At 38.9% G+C, this 21,368-nt stretch overlaps 1 protein-coding gene and 1 long non-coding RNA gene across 9 annotated transcripts in view; one reads left to right on the top strand and one right to left on the bottom strand.

The window, feature by feature from the left end:
- Positions 1 to 21,368, bottom strand: part of LOC125964348 (uncharacterized) — a 725,473-nt gene that overhangs the window by 310,265 nt on the left and 393,840 nt on the right. The gene's annotated exons all lie outside the window — the stretch shown is intronic.
- SLC4A4 (solute carrier family 4 member 4) overlaps positions 1 to 21,368 on the top strand; it is a 351,509-nt gene that overhangs the window by 187,558 nt on the left and 142,583 nt on the right. For all 8 annotated transcript variants that reach the window (XR_007477305.1, XM_033412501.2, XM_049709597.1 and 5 more), the window contains one exon: positions 12,362 to 12,438. Coding sequence is in view for 7 of the 8 variants with exons in the window: in XM_033412501.2 (XP_033268392.1) it covers positions 12,362 to 12,438 (77 nt within the window). In the remaining variant the exon portion in view is untranslated. The remainder of the gene's footprint in view (positions 1 to 12,361; positions 12,439 to 21,368) is intronic.

Below are 21,368 nucleotides of genomic sequence, written 5' to 3'. Positions count from 1 at the left end.
GCGTGCACAGGTGACGCACAAAGAGTTACAAATACTGTATGTGATCACAAGGACCACAGATTCCCTGAAGTCCTTTATGGGGACTTTCCTATTTTAATAAATTTTCTAGTCCTTGTTTGTTTCTGAACTTTTTTCCTCAGCTGAGTAGAGATTTTTAAAATGTTATGTGTATGTGTGTGTTGTGTGTGCACAGAAAGGGAATGAAATGCCTTTTAAAAATTAAACTCCTATTTTAGATCATAATAAAAATTAAATATCATGTGCAATATTATTAGAATGGGAGTCACTAGGGTTAGAGCATTTTGCTTTTGATGGTTGAAATTTGAAAAGACTTATAAGAGATGAATGTTGCGTATTTGACATTGAGATGTCTAAGACCTAACGTTGAATCTTGGGAAAAGTCCACAGAGTAGTTCAGAAAATTCAAAAACAGGAGAGAATAGGATCAAGGAAGTTGAGGATGGGTAGATTACAAAGGGCCACGTGGACAGCAGAGGTCTCAAAATAATAGAGAATGGTCTTTAAGAAAGAGAATAGTCTTTATGTTTGCTCTGCTCTGGTCTGGCCTCTGCACACTTCCAACTCTCTCTATAAGGATGTCTTCTCCATCATCCTTACCCCGTATATTAGGGATGACTTCAGCTTTTGATTAGAGCTTGACCCAACTACTTTGATAGTTATCTGGATCTTTTGATGTATTCTTCCTTTCTCCAAATTTGCTTTACTTTCCAAGCTAATCACTTTCTTTGAGTTATTTCTGTTCCCCCAGACTTTTCTCTTCCCAAGCCTCTCCTTTCCTTTCAGTGAGGTCGTGACACCTTCTCGTATTTCTCCTCTCATTCTCATCTGATTCTTCTTGCACACGGGGTTTCCTATTCTCCCTTTCATTGCTTCTTACCTCTGTTCCCACTGCTGACTGACTGACAGGCTGTTACCCAGTTTGGCAGGGCCTTTCCATTCTGTTAGTTCTGGGCCAGCTACAAACTTCTTCCTTATTTACTCTAAGGCTTTCCAAGTCTAAAGTTTCTTGGAGTGTGCACACAGCATCTCCCTCCATAGGAAATAGAGTTTGAACAGTAGTGTTTATAGTAGTAACTCCAAATGGAAGTAAAATGATACCCAGTTGCTATTATTCATTCATTCACAAATATTTATTAAGTGCCACTAGTGCCAAGCTCTGAGGCTATAACTGTGAGCAACACAAACCAAGGGCCTTGGCTCTGGACTCTTGGAGTTTATATTATATTAAATTATGAACAAACAGACAACAGAAATCCTCTAAATAAAACAAAATAATTAAAAATTGTACAAGCGAAAATATCCAAACTGATTTTCTGTTAGTTATGAAATTCTTTCAAAGAGCTCTTTCTGGTAATATTTTAAACTTTCCTTAGTCTTTTATATATATATATATATATATATATATATATATATATTTTTTTTTTTTTTTTCCGGTATGTGGGCCTCTCACTGCTGTGGCCTCTCATGTTGCGGAGCACAGGCTCCGGACGCGCAGGCTCAGCGGCCATGGCTCACGGGCCCAGCCGCTCCGCGGCATGTGGGATCCTCCCGGACTGGGGCACGAACCCGTGTCCCCTGCATCGGCAGGCGGACTCTCAACCGCTGCACCACCAGGGAAGCCCCCTAATATTTATATTTTAAATATTTCTGTATTTTATTTAGAGGTGGGCAATGACACTGGGTTGGAGGTCTTGATGACATGCTTATTTTTAAATTATTTTTGGTGGGGACAGCTCTTGATGGTCTGTTGCTGTGGAAGACTAGGAAACTGATCTGACAAAATGCAAGCTTATCCCAGCCATTCCTTCTAGACTTTCTCAGTCAAACTCATTGTGAGTATCCCAAGTGATTTATTCTCCTTGTTGCATTATATTCCTGTTTTTCGTGGTTGAAATTGGAAGAAATTGCAGTTGGAGTACCTTGAAAGGTAAAAAACTAATATGGAAATAATGGAGAATTGGCTGTATGTACATTGTGGAATTTTACAGACACCTTGGCTATGACTGTGAATTAGGACATTCAGAAGCATGTGGCATTATTGCTTTTATAATTACTTTGCTGTTGCTTTTAGCATCCTTTCTTCTTTGTCACAGAGCTGTGGTTTGGGGCTACTATTTAATCACTCTGGCAAGCAGATTAGCTGAGTTCAATCTTTTTCTCCTTTTCTTTATGAAAATGAAAAAGTAAAGATATGCAAACTCCATCTTTGGGAACAGCTAAATTGGAAACCAAGAACATTTCTCCCTTAAGCATCCTTGGTGGTTTTATATTGCATGTAATTGGCATGGAAATAGAATATATTCTTTGCGGTTATACATTATTATTTTCTCTTCATTAGAAATGATGATGTTTGTATGTTTATTTATGTAAATAACATAGAGAGACCCACCCCCCCCAGAGGTAGTGGGATTGGTATTATGAGATACAGATGGAAATTACAGTTTTACCACTTGCTGTGTGATCATGAACTTAACCTCCTTGAAGTTCATTTTATGTATAAAGTGGTAATAATAATACTAATCTCAAAGTGTTTATGTGAGGATTAAGTAAGATAATGTAAGTTAACGTACTTATACTCAAAAAGATGAGTTGACCCTTAATCTTATGTATACACATTTTCTAGTAGATTTGTTATGTCAACAAAGGGGGAAAAGAGTATCAATGAGTCAGTGGGGGTACAGAGAATATATTGTATAGGCTTATTATAAGGGTATGATATGGGGGGTCAGTTTATGTGCATTGCATGGCATACATGTTTACATTTTTACCCAATATGTACACATACAAGTATCATCACCTTTCTATGCTGTACATTCTCCTCACTCCTTTTTATTGTATATAATAGATACAATTGCAAAGGACTTTATGAATTGCTACATGTGTGCTAAAGAATAGCAATGATTTTCAAACTTAGTACAGAATGCAATTAATGTTTATAGAAGACAGTATGTACCTGCCAAGTGGGTACTTTGAAAATGAAATTGTTTTTGATTGTGTGAAACTGCTTGAAAATGTACTTCTCAAAATCTTTCTTTTTCTTATGGCCAAAATACAGTGATATAGAAATTAATTATGATTATACACTCGAGGCTGGTTCTTCTTCTTTTTCTTCTTTTTATAAAAATAAAATTTAAAGAAACAAAGTTTCGAGATTGGTTCAAAATGGTGGAGTAGAAGGACGTGCTCTCATTCCCTCTTATGAGAGCACCGGAATCACAACTAACTGCTGAACAGTCATTGACTGGAAGACACTGGAACTCACCAAAAAAGATACCCCACATCCAAAGACAAAGGAGAAGCCACAATGAGATGGTAGGAGGGGCACAATCACAATAAAATCAAATCCCATAACTGCTGGGTGGGTGACTCACAAACTGGAGAACACTTATACCACAGAAGTCCACCCACTGGAGTGAAGGTTCTGAGCCCCACGTCAGGCTTCCCAGCCTGGGGGTCCAGCAACAGGAGGAGGAATTCCCAGAGAATCAGACTTTGAAGGCTAGCGGGATTTGATTGCAGGACTTTGACAGGACAGGGGAAATAAAGACTCCACTCTTGGAGGGCACACACAAAGTAGTGTGCGCATCAGGACCAAGGGGAAGGAACAGTGACCCCGTGGGAGACTGAACCAGACGTACCTGCTAGTGTTGGAGGGTCTCCTGCAGAGGCGGAGGTGTGGCTGTGTCTCACTGTGAGAACAAGGACATTGGCAGTAGAAGTTCTGGGAAGTACTCCTTGGTGTGAGCCCTCCCAAAGTCCACCATTAGCCCCACCAAAGAGCTCAGGCAGGCTCCACTGTTGGGTCACTTCAGGCCAAACAACCAACAGGGAGGGAACCCAGCCCCACCCATCAGCAGACAAGCAGATTAAAGTTTTACTGAGCTCTACTCACCAGAGCAACACCCAGCTCTACCCATTACCAGTCCCTCCCATCAGGAAACTTGCACAAGCCTCTTCCATAGCCTCATCCACCAGAGGGCAGACAGCAGAAGCAAGAAGAACAACAATCCTGCAGCCTGTGGAACAGAAATCACATTCACAGAAAGATAGACAAGATGAAAAGGCAGAGGGCTATGTACCAGATGAAGGAACAAGATAAAACCCCCAGAAAAACAAATAAATGAAGTGGAGATAGGAAACCTTCCAGAAAAAGAATTCAGAATAATGATAGTGAAGATGATCCTGAACCTTGGAAAAAGAATGGAGGCAAAGACTGAGAAGATGCAATAAATGTTTAAGAAAGACCTAGAAGAATTAAAGAACAAACAGAGATGAACAATACAATAACTTAAATGAAAACTACACTAGAAGGAATCAATAGCAGAATAACTGAGGCAGAAGAATGGGTAAGTGACCTTGAATACAGAATGGTGGAATTCACTGCTGTGGAACAGAATAAAGAAAAAAGAATGAAAAGAAATGAAGACAGCCTAAGAGACCTCTGGGACAACATTGAACGCAACAACATTCACATTATAGGGGTTGCAGAAGGAGGAAAGAGAGAGAAAGGACCCAAGAAAATATCTGAAGAGATTATAGTTGAAAACTTCCGTAACATGGGAAAGAAAATAGCCACCCAAGTCCAGGAAGCACAGAAAGTCCCATACAGGATAAGCCCAAGGAGAAACACGCCGAGACACATAGTAACCAAATTGGCAAAAATCAAAGACAACGAAAAATTATTGAAAACAGCAAGGGAAAAATGACTAATAACATACAAAGAACCTCTCATAAGGTTAACAGCTGATTTCTCAGCAGAAACTCTACAAGCCAGAAGGGAGTGGCATGACATATTTAAAGTGATGAAAGGGAAGAACCTACAACAAAGATTACTCTACCTAGCAAGGATCTCATTCAGATTCGATGGAGAAATCAAAAGCTTTACAGATAAGCAAAAGCTAAGAGAATTCAGCACCACCAAAACAGCTCTACAACAAATGCTAAAGAAACTTCTCTAAGTGGAAAACACAAGAGAATAAAAGGACCTACAAAAACAAACCCAAAACAATTAAGAAAATGGTAATCGGAACATACATATCAATAATTACCTTAAATGTGAATGGATTAAATGCTCCAACCAAAAGACACAGGCTTGCTAAATGGATACAAAACAGGACCCATATATATGCTGTCTACAAGAGACCCACTTCAGACCTAGGGACACATACAGACCGAAAGTCAGGGCATGGAAAAAGATATTCCATGCAAATGGAAATCAAAAGAAAGCTGGAGTAGCAATACTCGCATCAGATAAAATAGACTTTAAAATAAAGAATGTTACAAGAGACAAGGAAGGACACTACATAATGATCAAGGGATAAATCCAGGAAGAAGATATAACAATTATAAAGATATATGCACCCAACATAGGAGCACCTCAATACATAAGGCAACTGCTAACAGCTCTAAAAGAGGAAGTCAACAGTAACGCAATAATAGTGGGGGACTTTAACATCTCACTTACACCAATGGATAGATCATCCAAACAGAAAATTAATAAGGAAACACAAGTTTTAAATGACACAATAGACCAGAGAGATTTAATTAATATTTATAGGACATTCCATCCCAAAACAGCACATTACACTTTCTTCTCAAGTGTGCATGGAACATTCTCCAGGATAGACCACATCTTGAGTCACAAATCAAGCCTCAGTAAATTTAAGAAAATTGAAATTATATCAAGCATCTTTTCTGACCACAATGCTATGAGGTTAGAAATCAGTTACAAGGAAAAAAACCTAAAAGACACAAACACATGGAGGCTAAACAATACGTTATTAAATAACCAAGAGATCACTGAAAAAATCAAAGAGGAAATAAAAAAATATCTAGAGACAAATGACAATGAAAACTCGATGATCCAAAACCTGTGGGATGCAGCAAAAGCAGTTCTAAGAGGGAAGTTTATAGCAATACAATCCGACGTCAAGAAACAACAAACAGCTCAACTAAACAATCTAACCTTACACCTAAAGGAACCAGAGAAAGAAGAACAAACAAAACCCAAAGTTAGTAGAAGGAAAAAAATCATAAAGATCAGAGCAGAAATAAATGAAATAGAAACAAAGAAAATAGGAGCAAAGATCAGTAAAACTAAAAGCTGGTTCTTTGAGAAGATAAGCAAAATTGATAAACCATTAGCCAACCTCATCAAGAAAAAGAGGGATAGGACTCAAATCAATAAAAAATGAAAAAGGAGAAGTTACAACAGACACTGCAGAAATACAAAGCATCCTAAGAGACTACTACAAGCAACTCTATACCAATAAAATGGACAACCTGGAAGAAATGGACAAATTCTTAGAAAGGTATAACCTTCCAAGACTGAACCAGGAAGAAAGAGAAAATATGAACAGACCAGTCACAAGTACTGAAATTGAAACTGTGATTAAAAATCTTCCAACAAACAAACGTCCAGGACCAGATGGCTTCACAGGTGAATTCTGTCAAACATTTAGAGAAGAGCTAACACCCATCCTTCTCAAACTCTTCTAAAAAATTGCAGAGGAAGGAGCACTCCCAAACTCATTCTATGTGGCCACCATCACCCTGATACCAAAACCAGACAAAGATACTACAAAAAAAGCAAATTACAAACCAATATCACTCATGAATATAGATGCAAAAATCCTCTACAAAATACTAGCAAACAGAATCCAACAACACATTAAAGGGATCATACACCATGATCAAGTGGGATTTATCCCAGGGATGCAAGGATTTTTCAGTATATGCAAATCAATCAATGTGCTACACCATATTAACAAATTGAAGAATAAAAACCATATGATCATCTCAATAGATACAGAAAAAGCTTTTGACAAAACTCAATACCCATTCATGATAAGAACTCTCCAGAAAGTGGGCATAGGGGGAACCTACCTCAACATAATAAAGGCCATATATGACAAACCCACAACAAACATCATTCTCAATGGTGAAAAACTGAAAGCATTTCCTCTAAGATCAGGAACAAGACAAGGATGTCCACTCTCACCACTCTTATTCAACATAGTTTTGGAAGTCCTAGCCACGGCAATCAGGGAAGAAAAAGAAATAAAAGGAATCCAAATTGGAAAAGAAGAAGTAAAACTGTCACTGTTTGCAGATGACATGATACTATTCATAGAGAATCCTAAAGATGCCACCAGAAAACTACTAGAGCTAATCTATGAATTTGGTAAAGTAGCAGGATACAAAATTAATGCACAGAAATCTCTTGCATTCCTATACACTAATGATGAAAAATCTGAAAGAGAAATTAAGGAAACACTCCCATTTACCATTGCAACAAAAAGAATAACATACCTAGAAATAAACCTATCTAGGGAGACAAAAGACCTGTATGCAGAAAACTCTAAGACACTGATGAAAGAAATTAAAGATGATACAAACAGTTGGAGAGATATACCATGTTCTTGGATTGGAAGAATCAATATTGTGAAAATGACTCTACTACCCAAAGCAATCTACAGATTCAATGCAATCCCTATCAAATTACCAGTGGCATTTTTTACGGAACTAGAACAAAAAATCTTAAAATTTGTGTGGAGACACAAAAGACCCCAAATAGCCAAAGCAGTCGTGAGGGAAAAAAACAGAGCTGGAGGAATCAGACTCCCTGACTTCAGGCTATACTACAAAGCTACAGTAATCAAGACAATATGGTACTGGCACAAAAACAAATATAGATCAGTGGCACAGGATAGAAAGCCCAGAGATAAACCCATGCACCTATGGTGAACTAATCTATGACAAAGGAGGCAAGGATATACAATGGAGAAAAAACAGTGTCTTCAATAAGTGGTGCTGGGAAAACTGGACAGCTCCATGTAAAAGAATGAAATTAGAACACTCCCTAACACCATACACAAAAATAAACTCAAAATGATTAAAGACCTAAATGTAAGACCAGACACTATATAACTCTTAGAGGAAAACATAGGAAGAACACTGTTTGACATAAATCACAGCAAGATCTTTTTGGATCCACCTCCTAAAGTAATGGAAATAAAAAGAAAAATGAACAAATGGGACCTAATGAAACTTAAAAGCTTTTGCACAGCAAAGGAAACTACAAACAAGATGAAAAGACAACCCTCAGAATGGGAGAAAATATTTACAAATGAATCAAGGGACAAAGGATTAATCTCCAAAATATATAAACAGCTCATGCAGCTCAATATTAAAAAAACAAACAACCCGATCCAAAAATGGGCAGAAGACCTAAATAGACATTTCTCCAAAGAAGACATACAGATGGCCAGGAAGCCCATGAAAAGCTGCTCAACAGCACTAATTATTAGAGAAATGCAAATCAAAACTACAATGAAGTATCACCTCATACCAGTTAGAATGGGCATCATCAGAAAATCTACAAACAACAAGTGCTGGAGAGGGTGTGGAGTAAAGGGAACCCTCTTGCGCTATTGGTGGGAATGTAAATTGATACAGCCACTATGGAGAACAGTATGGAGGTGCCTTAAAAAACTAAAAATAGAATTACCATATGACTCAGCAATCCCACTACTGGGCATATACTCAGAGAAAACCGTAATTCAAAAAGACACATGCACCCAAATATTCATTGCAGCACTATTTACAATAGCCAGGACATGGAAGCAACCTCAATGCCCATTGACAAATGAATGGGTAAAGAAGATGTGGTATATATATATACAATGGAGTATTACTCCGCCATAAAAAGGAATGAAATTGGGTCATTTGTAGAGACGTGGATGGATCTGGAGGCTGTCATTCAGAGTGAAGTAAATCAGGAAGAGGAAAACAAACATCGTATATTAACGTATATATGTGGAACCTAGAAAAATGATATAGATGAACTGGTTTGCAGGGTAGAAATTGAGACACAGACGTAGAGAACAAGCGTATGGACACCAAGGGGGGAAAGCCGCGGTGGGGTGGGGATGGTGGTGTGATTAATTGGGAGATTGGGATTGACATGTATACACTGATGTGTATGAAATGGATGACTAATAAGAACCTGCTGCATAAAAAAATAAAATTCAACAATAATAAATAAATAAACAAAGTTCCTTTGGACCGAGACCAGTTATGAGATGTTCATTCACCCTGGATATTAGATAGAAAAGGCCTATTAGTGGTAGCTTTGAGTAGGTGAATCATCACTTGCACAATAAGTAGTATGGTTTGGGGTAGGCTTGTATTTCACCTTTTTGTTACAAGGTGACATTTGCCTCTGCTACCCCCACTCACTCAAGATTGCAGTATAATGAGTTCACATCATAGGTTAAAACTCTAGAAAGCACTGACTTATCCTGACAATGTGTCTTGTTGACTGTTAGGTGCAAAATATCCACAGTAGAACATTGTTAGGGTCCTGTTGTGTAAGTTTCCCAGGTTTGCTAAAGTGCCACACGGAAATTTCTGATTCCCAGATATAATCTGGTTTGTAATATCTTGTCCTTGTCTTCTTTGATTTGGTTGATATGTTTCTGGAAAAGTCTGATTAAACAGTGAGTTCTGTTAACAAAGTTATTTATTTGACTGTGTAGGCAAGGATTTAGAGGAAGGGCCATGTGTGATCTTTGTGTGTGTGTTTATGTGGCAAGGATGCTAACTTAATGATTTGCTTGAGATATGATAGTTTGGAGCAGTGGCTTGGAGGAGGACAAGTTTATCAGAGCTACCTCTCTTGCTACATCAAGTTATATGTTTCTTTCAATTCAGTTCTGACCCGGACACAGCCTCCGGTTAAGATAACTGATTTATGTAGAGCAGTGGTTCTCCAACTTTAGCTTGCTTCAAAATCATTTCAAAGGTTTGTTAAAACCCACCTTGCTAGACCCCTTGCCCAGAGTTTGATATAGTTGGTCTGGGGTGAGTTCCAAGAATTTACATTTCTAACACGTGCTCAGGTGATGCTGATACTGCTGGTCTGGGAACAACACTTTGGCCACCACTGATTTAGAACATTGGGAAGCTTTTGTCCCTGGTTCAGGGTGTTGCAGGGTAGGGGTGGAGAGTTTGATAGGGAGGGAGATGGGAAAAGATGCAAGAATGCGGATCATCTTGCTTAAGGTTTACCTAAAAGTGTTGACTTCTGAATTCTTTCAGTGTAGTACAAAGTTGAACATCAGTGAAGCTGTTAATATTACTTTTATTAATGAGAATCAGATAAGGTTGGGAGGAACAATAGATGTGATTGTTTCTTAACCTTGGCCTCCTCTTCCCCATCTGGTTCCTGCAACTTCCTTATCCCTGTGCCTCCCTACTCCCCCATATAGTACAAATATAGATAGCCATCCTATAACTGTCTTTCAGAAATGAGAGAAATGAGACAGTATATGAGGCTTCTTGGAAAAGTTGTGACATCAGTTAGGATTACCATTATAATGGAAACTTTATTCATTTGGCTTCTACTTATTCATATTTTGCAGCAATTAGGACAGTGCTTGAGTTGAAATGTACCTTTGTAGTATTTATAAAGAATTTCCAAAGCAAATCAGGGAGTTTAGAATATTGCCCAGGAAATTTAAATTACTTAATGAAAAATTGCTTTCAAATTCATTTCAGTATTGCTGCTTATGTACAATTGATTTAATAATTACAAATCAATCTCATCTATTCATTTACATAAGTTGCTTTTAACTTATGATTAAGGATTTGCTAAGACTTCATTGCACTAAGAATATCTAGTTCAGACTTTTATGCAGGTAGAATTTTCACCCATTTAGTCCAAAAGACTAGTTTTATTTTCTAATGTAAAGTATAAAATTGTATGCACTCATCATTTCCTTAGTTTCAAGCCCAGCATTATTTGGAGGCATTCTTGTTTGGGCCTGGTGTCTTGGTGTCTTTTGTGTTGAGTGGACACTAGAAACCTAGTACGTGGTTCAGAGAAGAGAATGTGGCTTTCAAAGAGCTTCTTTTAATTTTGCTCATAAAGCAGTTTTTCACATGTTACTTTCCTTTGAAGAATGCCCTGTGCTCAGATTTTCCTAGAATAAAACATCCTACCAGGTAAAGTGTTTAAGTGATCTAGGCCATGCTTACTCAATGAAATGCAGCAGAGTGGAAAATATCCTGTTTTGCCAACTCAAGAAAATTGATCTAGTAGTTAAAGACAATTATATTATTTAAAGAGCTGCTGTTATATAGACGTTAAATTATTAGGGGGTAGATTTGAGTCTCTTGCAAAATTATGTGTAGAAGGTTTGGTCTGAAGGAATGGAAATCTGTAATCTAAAGAATTATGTGGAAGTAAATGTGAAGCTGTGTTCGAACCTTGATGCTTGTTTTTCAACCCTTGTCCTCTTGGTGTGAAGACCAGCCTGAGTCAGATCACAGGGGATTAAATGGTGAACCCATTACTCAGCACACTGCGGGGGCGGGGGGGGGGTGGTTAAACACCCTGGCTTTGAAGAATTACTCTTTTGCTTAGTAAGCCTGGAAATTTCAGGTTCACCTGCAGAATGAAAGCTCAGTATTTTGTTGATTAACCAGTCTATTTGAAAATGGTCTATCCCTCTTCTAGATGTCCCTCCTCTCTGTTCTCATATAACCATGTCTGAAGTCACTGGCTGGATTGCCAATGGATTTTACCTGCGGCAGCTTTACAGCTGGGGACCTTGGTTCCCATGGAGTATTCCTGATGAAATCCATCGCTTGACTTGAATAAGAAGTTTGGCGTGTTAAGGGGAAGAAGGGATACACTTACTTTAGTCTGGCAAATGGGAATGCAGGAAATAAGGGGAGCTGTGATAACACTGCTTTGAGGCAAAGAATGGGGATTCTGGATCAGATGCCCATTACGGAGAAATATTCTTGATCAAAGTGTTAGGCAGAGAATGGAGTGCAGATGGCTTTTTGGGTTGATCAGAGCAAGTGGTGCCCTAGGAAGGACTGCAGAGGCTGGGGGAGAGGAGGTCCAGGCCTTTTTTTCCCCTGGCGCTGGCTCTACTGAGATGAGGAAAAAGCCCATCTCTATAGGCAATAGAAATAGGTAGATTAGGATGTGTGTAAAGGGCCGTAACAAAAGGCAAACCAAAAACAGGAGTGAGTTTATTTTTATGCTTATTGTTTTACACATTTCTTTGAAAGTTTAACTTATCACGAAACGGAGCCAGAAGACTTAAAGAAAGTATTTGGGATTTTATACATTTTTCATTTAACCATGTTAGTGCTCTAAACTAACTTTTCAACTCTGGAAACCTGTTCAGGAGAATCCTAATGTAGCTTAAACATCATCACCATTCCCATCGTCATCTACTAGTAGTGGTCATGAAATGTACAACCAAACTCTTTGTGTTGTTAACAAGAAGTCTTTAATTAGGGTTCACTTCTGTTTTTCCAGGTAGCCCAGCCATGGCCCACAGGAATCTGACTTCTTCCAGTCTGAATGACATCTCTGATAAACCAGAGAAGGACCAGGTAAGCAAAGAATTCCTGCTTCTTTGAAATGTAAGACTAAATGTATATCTAGAAGATGCTGGGAAAAGATTAGAAATGATGGTCCTCTAACTTAAAACGAACCAACATGTGTAGATTGTTTTGTTTTGTTTTTTTCACTTTCTCTGAGGGAAGGGGAAGCAGTGTGTGAAGGGATTTGAAGTTCAGAAGATAAGAGTCTCTACTCCAACTCTTATAGATGAATTCACTTGGGCAGTTTAAATCTTGGAGCTACAGTTCTCTTAGCTTTAAAATAGTAATATTAATTCCTACCTCAAGTTTATTGTGATGGTTAAATAAGATGATTTGTGGAAAAAACTGGTTTGGTAAACTGTAAAGGGCTAGGAAATGCTGGCGGTTGTTAACTTTGAGGGGATATTTCAGGCAAAGGTAATGACAGTCTTGTTAGCTGTATGTTTATCTATTAAAGCATATAGGAAGTAACCTATTTGAAATGAAAAGTAATTAGGTTTTGAATCTCGATTTGCTTTCTTTTAAAAAGAATATGGTAGAAACTGGTCCATTTTCCTAGTTGGATGGGTATCTGGGCTTGAAACTAGTAGAAAATGGTGACTGGGTATAATTTTGCACTTTACATTAAAAAATGAAATGAGTTATTTGGACTAATTGGTTGAAAATTCTACCTGAATAAAGAAATCTGAATTATGTATTTCTAAGACAATGAAGCCTTGTTTACAACAATGTTCTTCTTTAACTGACAGAGGTTTTTTAGACCTTGGTGAACTCTCAAAAGTGCAGGGAAGGTGAAATTATGTTCTTTCTTGTGAAATGGCTTTTGGATTCTTTCTTCCTTCTCCTTCTAAACAACAGCACCCTAGTAGGGCCTTCATTATCTCAGAACAGATTGCTAGAAAAGCCTTGGGAATTAATCCTGTCCCCATTTTCTCCCAATTCAATACACTTTTCATATCATTGCTCTTATATTTCTCCCCTGGATCAAAAGCTTATAATGGCTTATATCAAGTGAAGTTCAGACTATCCCGACTTTTAAGATTCTCTGAAATCTGGTGTAATCTTTCTCATCGTAACTTACATGTGTTTCTCAGAAGAGAGACTCTGCTTTGGTTTGGCTTAATTACTTCCACCTCTGCACTGAGATTAATTCTTGACTTTTACAGCTGCCCCCCCCAACCTTAAATGCTAATATGGCTAGCTCTCCTCCCTACCATTGGCCTACCTCTTGAAATACTGTGGGAGAAGATCATTTATTTATTTATTGCTTCCTGGAGGCAGTTTACATTCACTTTTATTGTTTATTTTATTTTTAAAGAAATGTGTTTTGTTTTGTTTTTTTTGCGTTACGCGAGCCTCTCACTGCTGTTGCCTCTCCCGTTGCGGAGCACAGGCCCCGCGGCCATGGCTCACAGGCCTAGCCGCTCCGCGGCATGTGGGATCTTCCCGGACCGGGGCACGAACCCGTGTCCCCTGCATCGGCAGGTGGACTCTCAACCACTGCACCACCAGGGAAGCCCTTTCTAAAATTTATTTTTTTTAAATAAATTTTTAAATTTTATTTAATTTTGGCTGCATTGGGTCTTCGTTGCTGCGTGTTGGCTTTCTCTAGTTGCGGCGAGTGGGGGCTACTCTTCGTTGTGGTGCGAGGGCTTCTCATTGCAGTGGCTTCTGAGAAGCTCATTTAAATATTGGATTCATTGGCAGGTTCATACCAGTAGTGAAAGGGAAACCTCAGTCCACTAGGACTTGTTGAGAATTTTCCTCAAAACAATTTTGTACATTTTGGCTCCATACAGCATTTACCAAACGACATTCTGATCGTGAGATTTGCCAGGGGCTTGGATAAGGCAGAGTCAGGAATATCTGGTTGACACTTTCAGGAAGGCTTCTTTTACTGGGGACAGTTCTTGTCAGGAGTTTGTCAATTGCCGCTGGTAAATGCTGAGAGAAATTTCTTACCTTCTTGGGTGTCTTCATATCTGAGCATATGCAGAAGAAATTTGATGACTTATGATGTGTATTACATGAGATTTTGATTCCAGTGTTAGAAGAAATAGGTTAGAACATTATGATTTAGGGTGTTGATTTTGCTATTGATAAATGGAATATTTATAAATGAATGGGATATTTATAAATGGAATATTTCCTGCCATATTAATAAACAAAGGATGTCACAGTCATCAAGGATTGCAGCTCTCCATCGTGAGCCGGTGAGCCCTGAGGAAGCTCAGGGCTGAAAAGAACACCTGCCATCTAGCAGCCAACAGACTCCCTAAGGTGAGTCCTGAGGAAACTCAGGATGTGAAAAAACAGGATCCTGGCCCCAGATAGCTGAGGTGCATATCAAAGGAATGATTTCAGTGAGCTCTGACTCTTGCATCTTCCCATATATAGAAAAGTGCTAAATTCCGTAACTTGAGATGTCTGGTTTTCTTTAATTAACAATAATCTTGTGACCTTCAGACTGCCTGCCCTTTGTTGCAAAACTCTTATATATCCTGGCTCCTCCCCCTGCCTCCTTGGAGCAGTTTCTCAGAGTTATCTGAAACTGCTGTCTCCCGGGCTGCAGTCCTCATTGTGCGCCAGATAAAACTTAACTCGCAACTCTCACATTGTGCATTTTTTTAAGTCAACACTATAAAGCCTTTGTGGTCCTTAAAACCAGAATCTCTGATGCCTGTCACTGACATCTCATATTCATCAAGGTTCATGTGAAGATGAAACCAGGAAGATTTGATTCAGGAGGTTTGTTCTTTTTGTTTTCAAAGCCAGAAAATGTAGTTGATGAGTATATCATTATAAGAGAGACTGTCCTTCTTCATTTATCTAATACAATAGGCATAGCTCATCCAATGAGCCCTTCATTCCTCCAAAGAGAAAGAAACTCCATTCTTTGCTTCCCACCAAAAAGTTTGAAGAGAAGCTTTGTAATTGACCCATTCATCTCCTCTATAACTAAAGGTAGACTACAAATTCAAACTAATTATTTCCTGTTTCTATACTTAACAATTTTATTAACTTCAAATACAAAAGCTCCTCGATCATTTTCGGGTGAGAAGAAGAAAATGGGCTTGCTAAGAAGATGAAGCCATGGCAAAAAAAACAAAACACACACACACAATAAACTGGGGCTTTTCTTTTTTAACCTGTTTTTTTCTCTGTCTGGTAGGGAAAAAAGGTTGCCAGGCTCAAATATGTTTTGAAAAAGCTTTTATAATTAATTAGCCAATGTCCTGGAAATGATCTTGGCAGTAGTCAAACTTGTTCTGTATGCTTTTCCAAGTTGGCCCAAGAAACTTCCATCCAACTGGAACTGAAGTTTTCTGATTGATTATTCTGCCTGGATACAATTCGAATAGTTGCGATGGTGCCTCACGACTTCCTGGAGCTGTATAACTTCCCAGTAGCACAAGAAATGGTTTTCATGTTCAGAGATATGAAGAGGAGCAGAATTTCTCTTTCTGACAGCTACATAGTGACAAAATTCGAGGGCATGTTTTTTATAAGATTCTGTTTTGGGAAAACAGAAGAAACAAATCCGTGGACTGCACTTTCTCTCTCTGGCTGTGCCAAGCCTATGTACTTATGATTTCAGTAGCGGCTGCTTTATTGAGAAATAGCTCAAAATAGTTAACAGCAGAAGAAAGAGCATCGCCAAAATTTAGGTGATTCAATGCTTCAACAGTATTCCAACTTGGATGTTATATTTATTAAGCAAAAAACACCCGGGGAGAAGTAGATTTTTTAGAAAATACATCTGGAGCTCATCTACTTGTAAATGGACATAAATAATCTCCTCTATTTTGTTGCTATGGAGGATTTTTTTTCTTCTTTATCCAGTTATCTTCCCCAATTACCTTAGATTGATTTGTTTTTCTATCACCTTTTATTTCTTTTCTGTGCTTGAAAAAATTTACAACTGCCACGGGTGCTTATCAAATGCAGTGGGTTAGTTCTACTTTTCATGTGAGTATGGAATCAGCTATGAGGATAAGAAAATCTTATTATTTTACCTCATAGCTTTAACTCTTTGGAGGAAATACTGTGCTCAGTGGTACAATGACTTTTTTAAAGGGGCTCTTTTTCCTTTTCAAGATTATCAATAGGGCTTCCCTGGTGGCACAGTGGTTGAGAGTCCACCTGCCGTTGCAGGGGACACGGGTTCATGTTCCAGTCCGGGAAGATCCCACATGCCGCAGAGCGGCTGGGCCCGTGAGCCATGGCCGCTGAGCCTGCGCGTCCGGAGCCTGTGCTCCGCAACGGGAGAGGCCGCAACAGTGAGAGGCCCGCGTACCGCAAAAAAACAAAAAAGATTATCAATAATGTAATACCATCTCACAATTACATGACCAACCTTAAGTGAAATTGCAGTCTGTAGACTGTAGTGAATGCAGTAAATGTAGAAATCCCTTGAAGATTCTTAGAGAGACATTTGCGCTTATATAACCTTGTAACTTTTTATCTGGTTGTCGCTTCCCTGATACTCGTTATTTAGCCAGCTTATCGGAGAACCTATCCATTGGTGTCCTGGTGGAATTTGGCCTAAGGTTAATTTCTAAAGTGTATGGTAATCATTTTTCACACTATCTGTTGCCTGTTATCTTTAAATATACTTGGTTGTCTCAATATCTATTTTTGAAATCTTGGTCTTTTGTAGAGATAGACCTAAATTTAAATATTTTTGTCAGAGAGTAAGAGGATGAAATCAATAATCCATGTAGAAGTTTGAAACTGCTCAGCCATGACTACCTTACAGTGAAATCTAGAAAGAAACGTTTTGTGATTGAACGACCCCCTAATCCTTTTCTTACATGTGTGTAATACAGGAGTGAGTCAACTAAATTCAGCTGAGATGACTTTTCCATCGTTTTGATTTTCATCCTGAGGCTCACATACAGCTTCCCTTAGCATTCATAGCTATGTCATATTCACAGTGATGGAAGAGTACAATAGCACCTGCTATTCTTTTTCACAGCTCAGCCAGAAAACCCTCCGATTGGCATTGGTCACCGAGTGGTCTCACTCCATTACTCAGAGAAGACGCAGTGGCAGAGAAGGGCTCGTATTTGCTGAGGTTATGATACTTGTCCTTAGCATCTTTTCAGGGCCCGCTGAAACACTGCTGTGTCAGGAAAGATCCAGATGGAATCACATCTGTGAAAACCTGATAAGAAAGGCATGTTGTTGAGGAGGAGGTTACAGTCGTTAGGTGTCCTTAGTCACTGCAGTATTGGTGACTGCAACTGGTAACTGTGGTTCAGTGGCTACAGCTTTCCTTTGGCCAGGAGTCCTTGATGGGAACTGGTGAAGCCATTGCAGTGGTTATCTGTGGAGCCCCTTTCCAAGGGGGTTAGCTTGCTGCTTAGATGATTAACAAAACTGCCTTGTCCTTCCTTTTCCCTTTCTATAAGAAATTTGACTTTTTGTAGGTTCCTCCTCCCACCTTATGCTCTCTCCCATATTCCTTTTTTTTTTTTTTTGCAGTACGCAGGCCTCTCACTGTTGTGGCCTCTCCCGTTGCGGAGCACAGGCTCCGGACGCGCAGGCTCAGCGGCCATGGCTCACGGGCCCAGCCGCTCCACGGCATGTGGGATCTTCCCGGACCGGGGCACAAGCCCGTGTCCCCTGCATCGGCAGGTGGACTCTCAACCACTGCGCCACCAGGGAAGCCCTCCTATATGCTTAAAGAATTCACAACCAATACTTATTAATAGAGTTTGAGAAACACTGATACTCATAGTGATTTCCAAGAACCTGTGTTCTTAGACCTGGGTCTCAGTTGAAATCGATCATTGAATTTTACCATTTTCATAATGATATACTTCCTGTGAAAGCCATTTATCTGGAACAGAAAACTAGCCTTCATTTAAAAACAGGTTTTGTGTCAGCTTGAAAGTGAAGGGAGATAAACTTATCTCAGGTAATCTAAGCTCTGTCTAACTTATCTCAGGTAATCTAAGCTCTGTCTTGTATTTTCAGGTGTTTCAGGAGCCTTTTGTAAAACTTAGAACCATGTAAAATTTAAAACAAGCTGCAACAAATGTTAACTTCTAAATCACCCCATAACTGTAGGCTGCTATGATTTGAATTCATTCATTCATTTAAAGAGTATATTCTGTGCTAGAAAGCGTTCTTAGTGCTAGGGTTCCAGAGGTGAATGAGACAGATAAATCTTTGGACTCAAGGAGCTTCCGTGCTTTGGGGAACAGATAGACAGTCAACAACAAAAACAAGTAAACAAATGAATAGGTTAATTTTACACAATGATAGTTGTTATTTAGAAAATACAGTAGGATAATGTGGAGAGGTACAGGAAAGCTGGTTTAGGTAAGAAGATTAACCAGAGAAGAGACAGTCTGGGGGAAGAGGTTTCTAGGCTGAACAAAAAGCAAGAGTATAGCCTTGAGACAGGAATAAATAAGGTATGTTCGTAACAGAGGAAGAAGGAAAAAAAAATCCAGAGTGGCTGGAGCAGGGGTAGCAGGTATGCAGAGGTACATAAGGCCACGTAACCTTTTCATGCAGGGGACCTTTTTTTTTTTTTTTTTTTTTTTTTTGCACGGTACTTGGGCTTCTCACAGTTGTGGCCTCTCCCATTGCGGAGCACAGGCTCCGGACGCGCAGGCTCAGCGACCATGGCTCACGGGCCCGGCCACTTTGCGGCATGTGGGATCCTCCCGGACCGGGGCACGAGTCCGTGTCCCCTGCATCGGCAGGTGGGCTCTCAACCACTGCGCCACCCGGGAAGCCCCAGAGGGACCTTTTAATTTTATTCTGTGTTCAGTGAGACACTATTTTAGGAGTTCTACCTGGAGAGTTGTGTGTTGTGATTTACACTGAAAAAAGGTCACTGGGGATAGCGTGTGATGAGATGGAGGAATTTGCTATGTTTTGGATCATCTGGTGTTGTTCCTATAATTAAACATTGGATGAGCACCGCAGTGCATTAAACAGCTAAACAGACCCAATAGCCAATTTCTTAATGTGTTTGACATAGATGTCAAGACCTCATTCCTGTTGGCAAAGGGAGCTCTTCTGTTCCACTGAAGTATTGTAAGAAAGAAAATGAGTTTCCTAGTTAAAATATTTTCCATGCACTATTAGTTAGAATTAATAATTATTTAATTAATATTATTAAAAATTAAAATATTTTAATGCACTAGAAATGGATGTAGGTCACCAAGAGTAGTGAGATTGAGCTTATGAGTGATTATATCTGTTACCTGCAGTTCTCTTTTTGATGTCATGACTCATGAAACCCTCACCAGAGGTCTCTCTAAGGAACAGTGACAAGTGTCTTAGTCCTTATTGTTCCAAAAGGGGCATCGGAATGTGTAGGTGGAGGACAGAGCCGCCCCGTGAAGTCCTGAGCCACACTCTCACCGGTACCTGGGAAAATCGAACTCCAGGAGCACCGCAGGGTGTTCTGTATTCAACATTTAGCAAAAGGGATTGCAGGGTTTACATGTCTTAAATGGCATGTTTTATCTAGCATGATTTATGTTTGATGTCACTTTTTTCTCTTTCTAGTATGTAGCAGTCTGCCTGTATCCCAATGCCATAAATATACTTAGAATAGATTGCAGAGAGTAGTAGAATGCCATCAACAATTATCTTTAATGGATGTCTGCTCTCATGTCACACGTTACCTACCTCTGACCAGAACTTCATTTAAAAAAAAAAACCACTTTTTTCCCCTTAGAAGTGGCAAACCGGAAAGCAGCAGCACCTGTGGTAAACACCCTAAGGGCATGATTAAAAACCTTTATAATAATTCTAACTATAAACATGAACTCATTCTTTACTTTCTGTAGTAACATTTTATTATCTATGACGTTTTTTAAACTTTAGTTTTTTCTGATTCATAATTATACAAAATTGCTGTAAAAATTCAAACAAAGGAAAAATGAATAAAACAGAAAGTGAAAGTTCACAAATTCTCACCCTCAATATAACTATTATATACTATTAGCTAATTATATACTATTAGCTAAATTAACTAATATATACTATTAGCAGGTTGATGTAGTCTTCTAGACTTTTTCTATGCATAAAAATGTATATACTTATTTATATAAAATACAAATGGGATCATATTGTTCTGCAACTGGATTTTTAAAAAAACTAACAATACCACGGATATCTACCTTATTTTCCTTGAAGGCTATATGGTATACATGAATCATATTTTGTTTAAATGGTCTTCTATTAATAAATAGTTACTTATTTTCATTTCTTTGCAGTTAGACAAACAGGCCTTTAAGAAATGCCCTCATTGTAACTTTTTTTTTTTTTTTTTGCATTCTTTCATGATTATTTCTGAAGGAGAAATTTTGTAAGTGCAATTGCTGGGTCACCATGTATTGCCAATTACCTCCTCAAAAGATTATATCAATTTGTGTCCTAGGTCTTTTAAACACTTTAATTAATCCTCCTCCACTGCTAGAATACTGTTTGCCAGTCAGATTTGAGTTTCTCCTTTCTGATTCATTCCACTAAAAGCTTAGCAACTCAGTTAACGTGAAAAGAATCACAGTCACTAGCATCTGCCTCCCAGCTCACTTTGGGGGCTTTTTTCAGAAGCTTAAAATATCAAGGCTAAAACTGGGTTTATTCTCCTGGTCTAATTGGATCTCTGAGCTGGCTAATCTGCCTATATTCTGAGGTAAGGAGGTGAAAAGTCCAGTGGTCGTAGACTTGGCCACCTGTATGTTTCTGATTGCTTCTGCTTAAGGAGAGGCTGTTCTCAGCTCTGAGAGGAATCCTTTGGCTTTGTGAGAATTTCCTTGGCAACCAAAAATGGCTTCCTCTTAAGAGCCCTTCTTGGTGGTCAGCATTTGGAACAAAAAGGAAAATCACAAGAAGAGTTGGACAAGTGTTCTCTTTGAAGCACTATCCAGCACATTTGCAGCTTGGCCCTGCATCTCCTTCCTCCC

Source organism: Orcinus orca, chromosome 4 (assembly GCF_937001465.1).
Source record: "Orcinus orca chromosome 4, mOrcOrc1.1, whole genome shotgun sequence".
Classification (NCBI taxonomy): domain Eukaryota; kingdom Metazoa; phylum Chordata; class Mammalia; order Artiodactyla; family Delphinidae; genus Orcinus; species Orcinus orca.
Note: the sequence above shows the minus strand (reverse complement) of the source record. Positions and strands in the feature narration are given on the sequence as shown.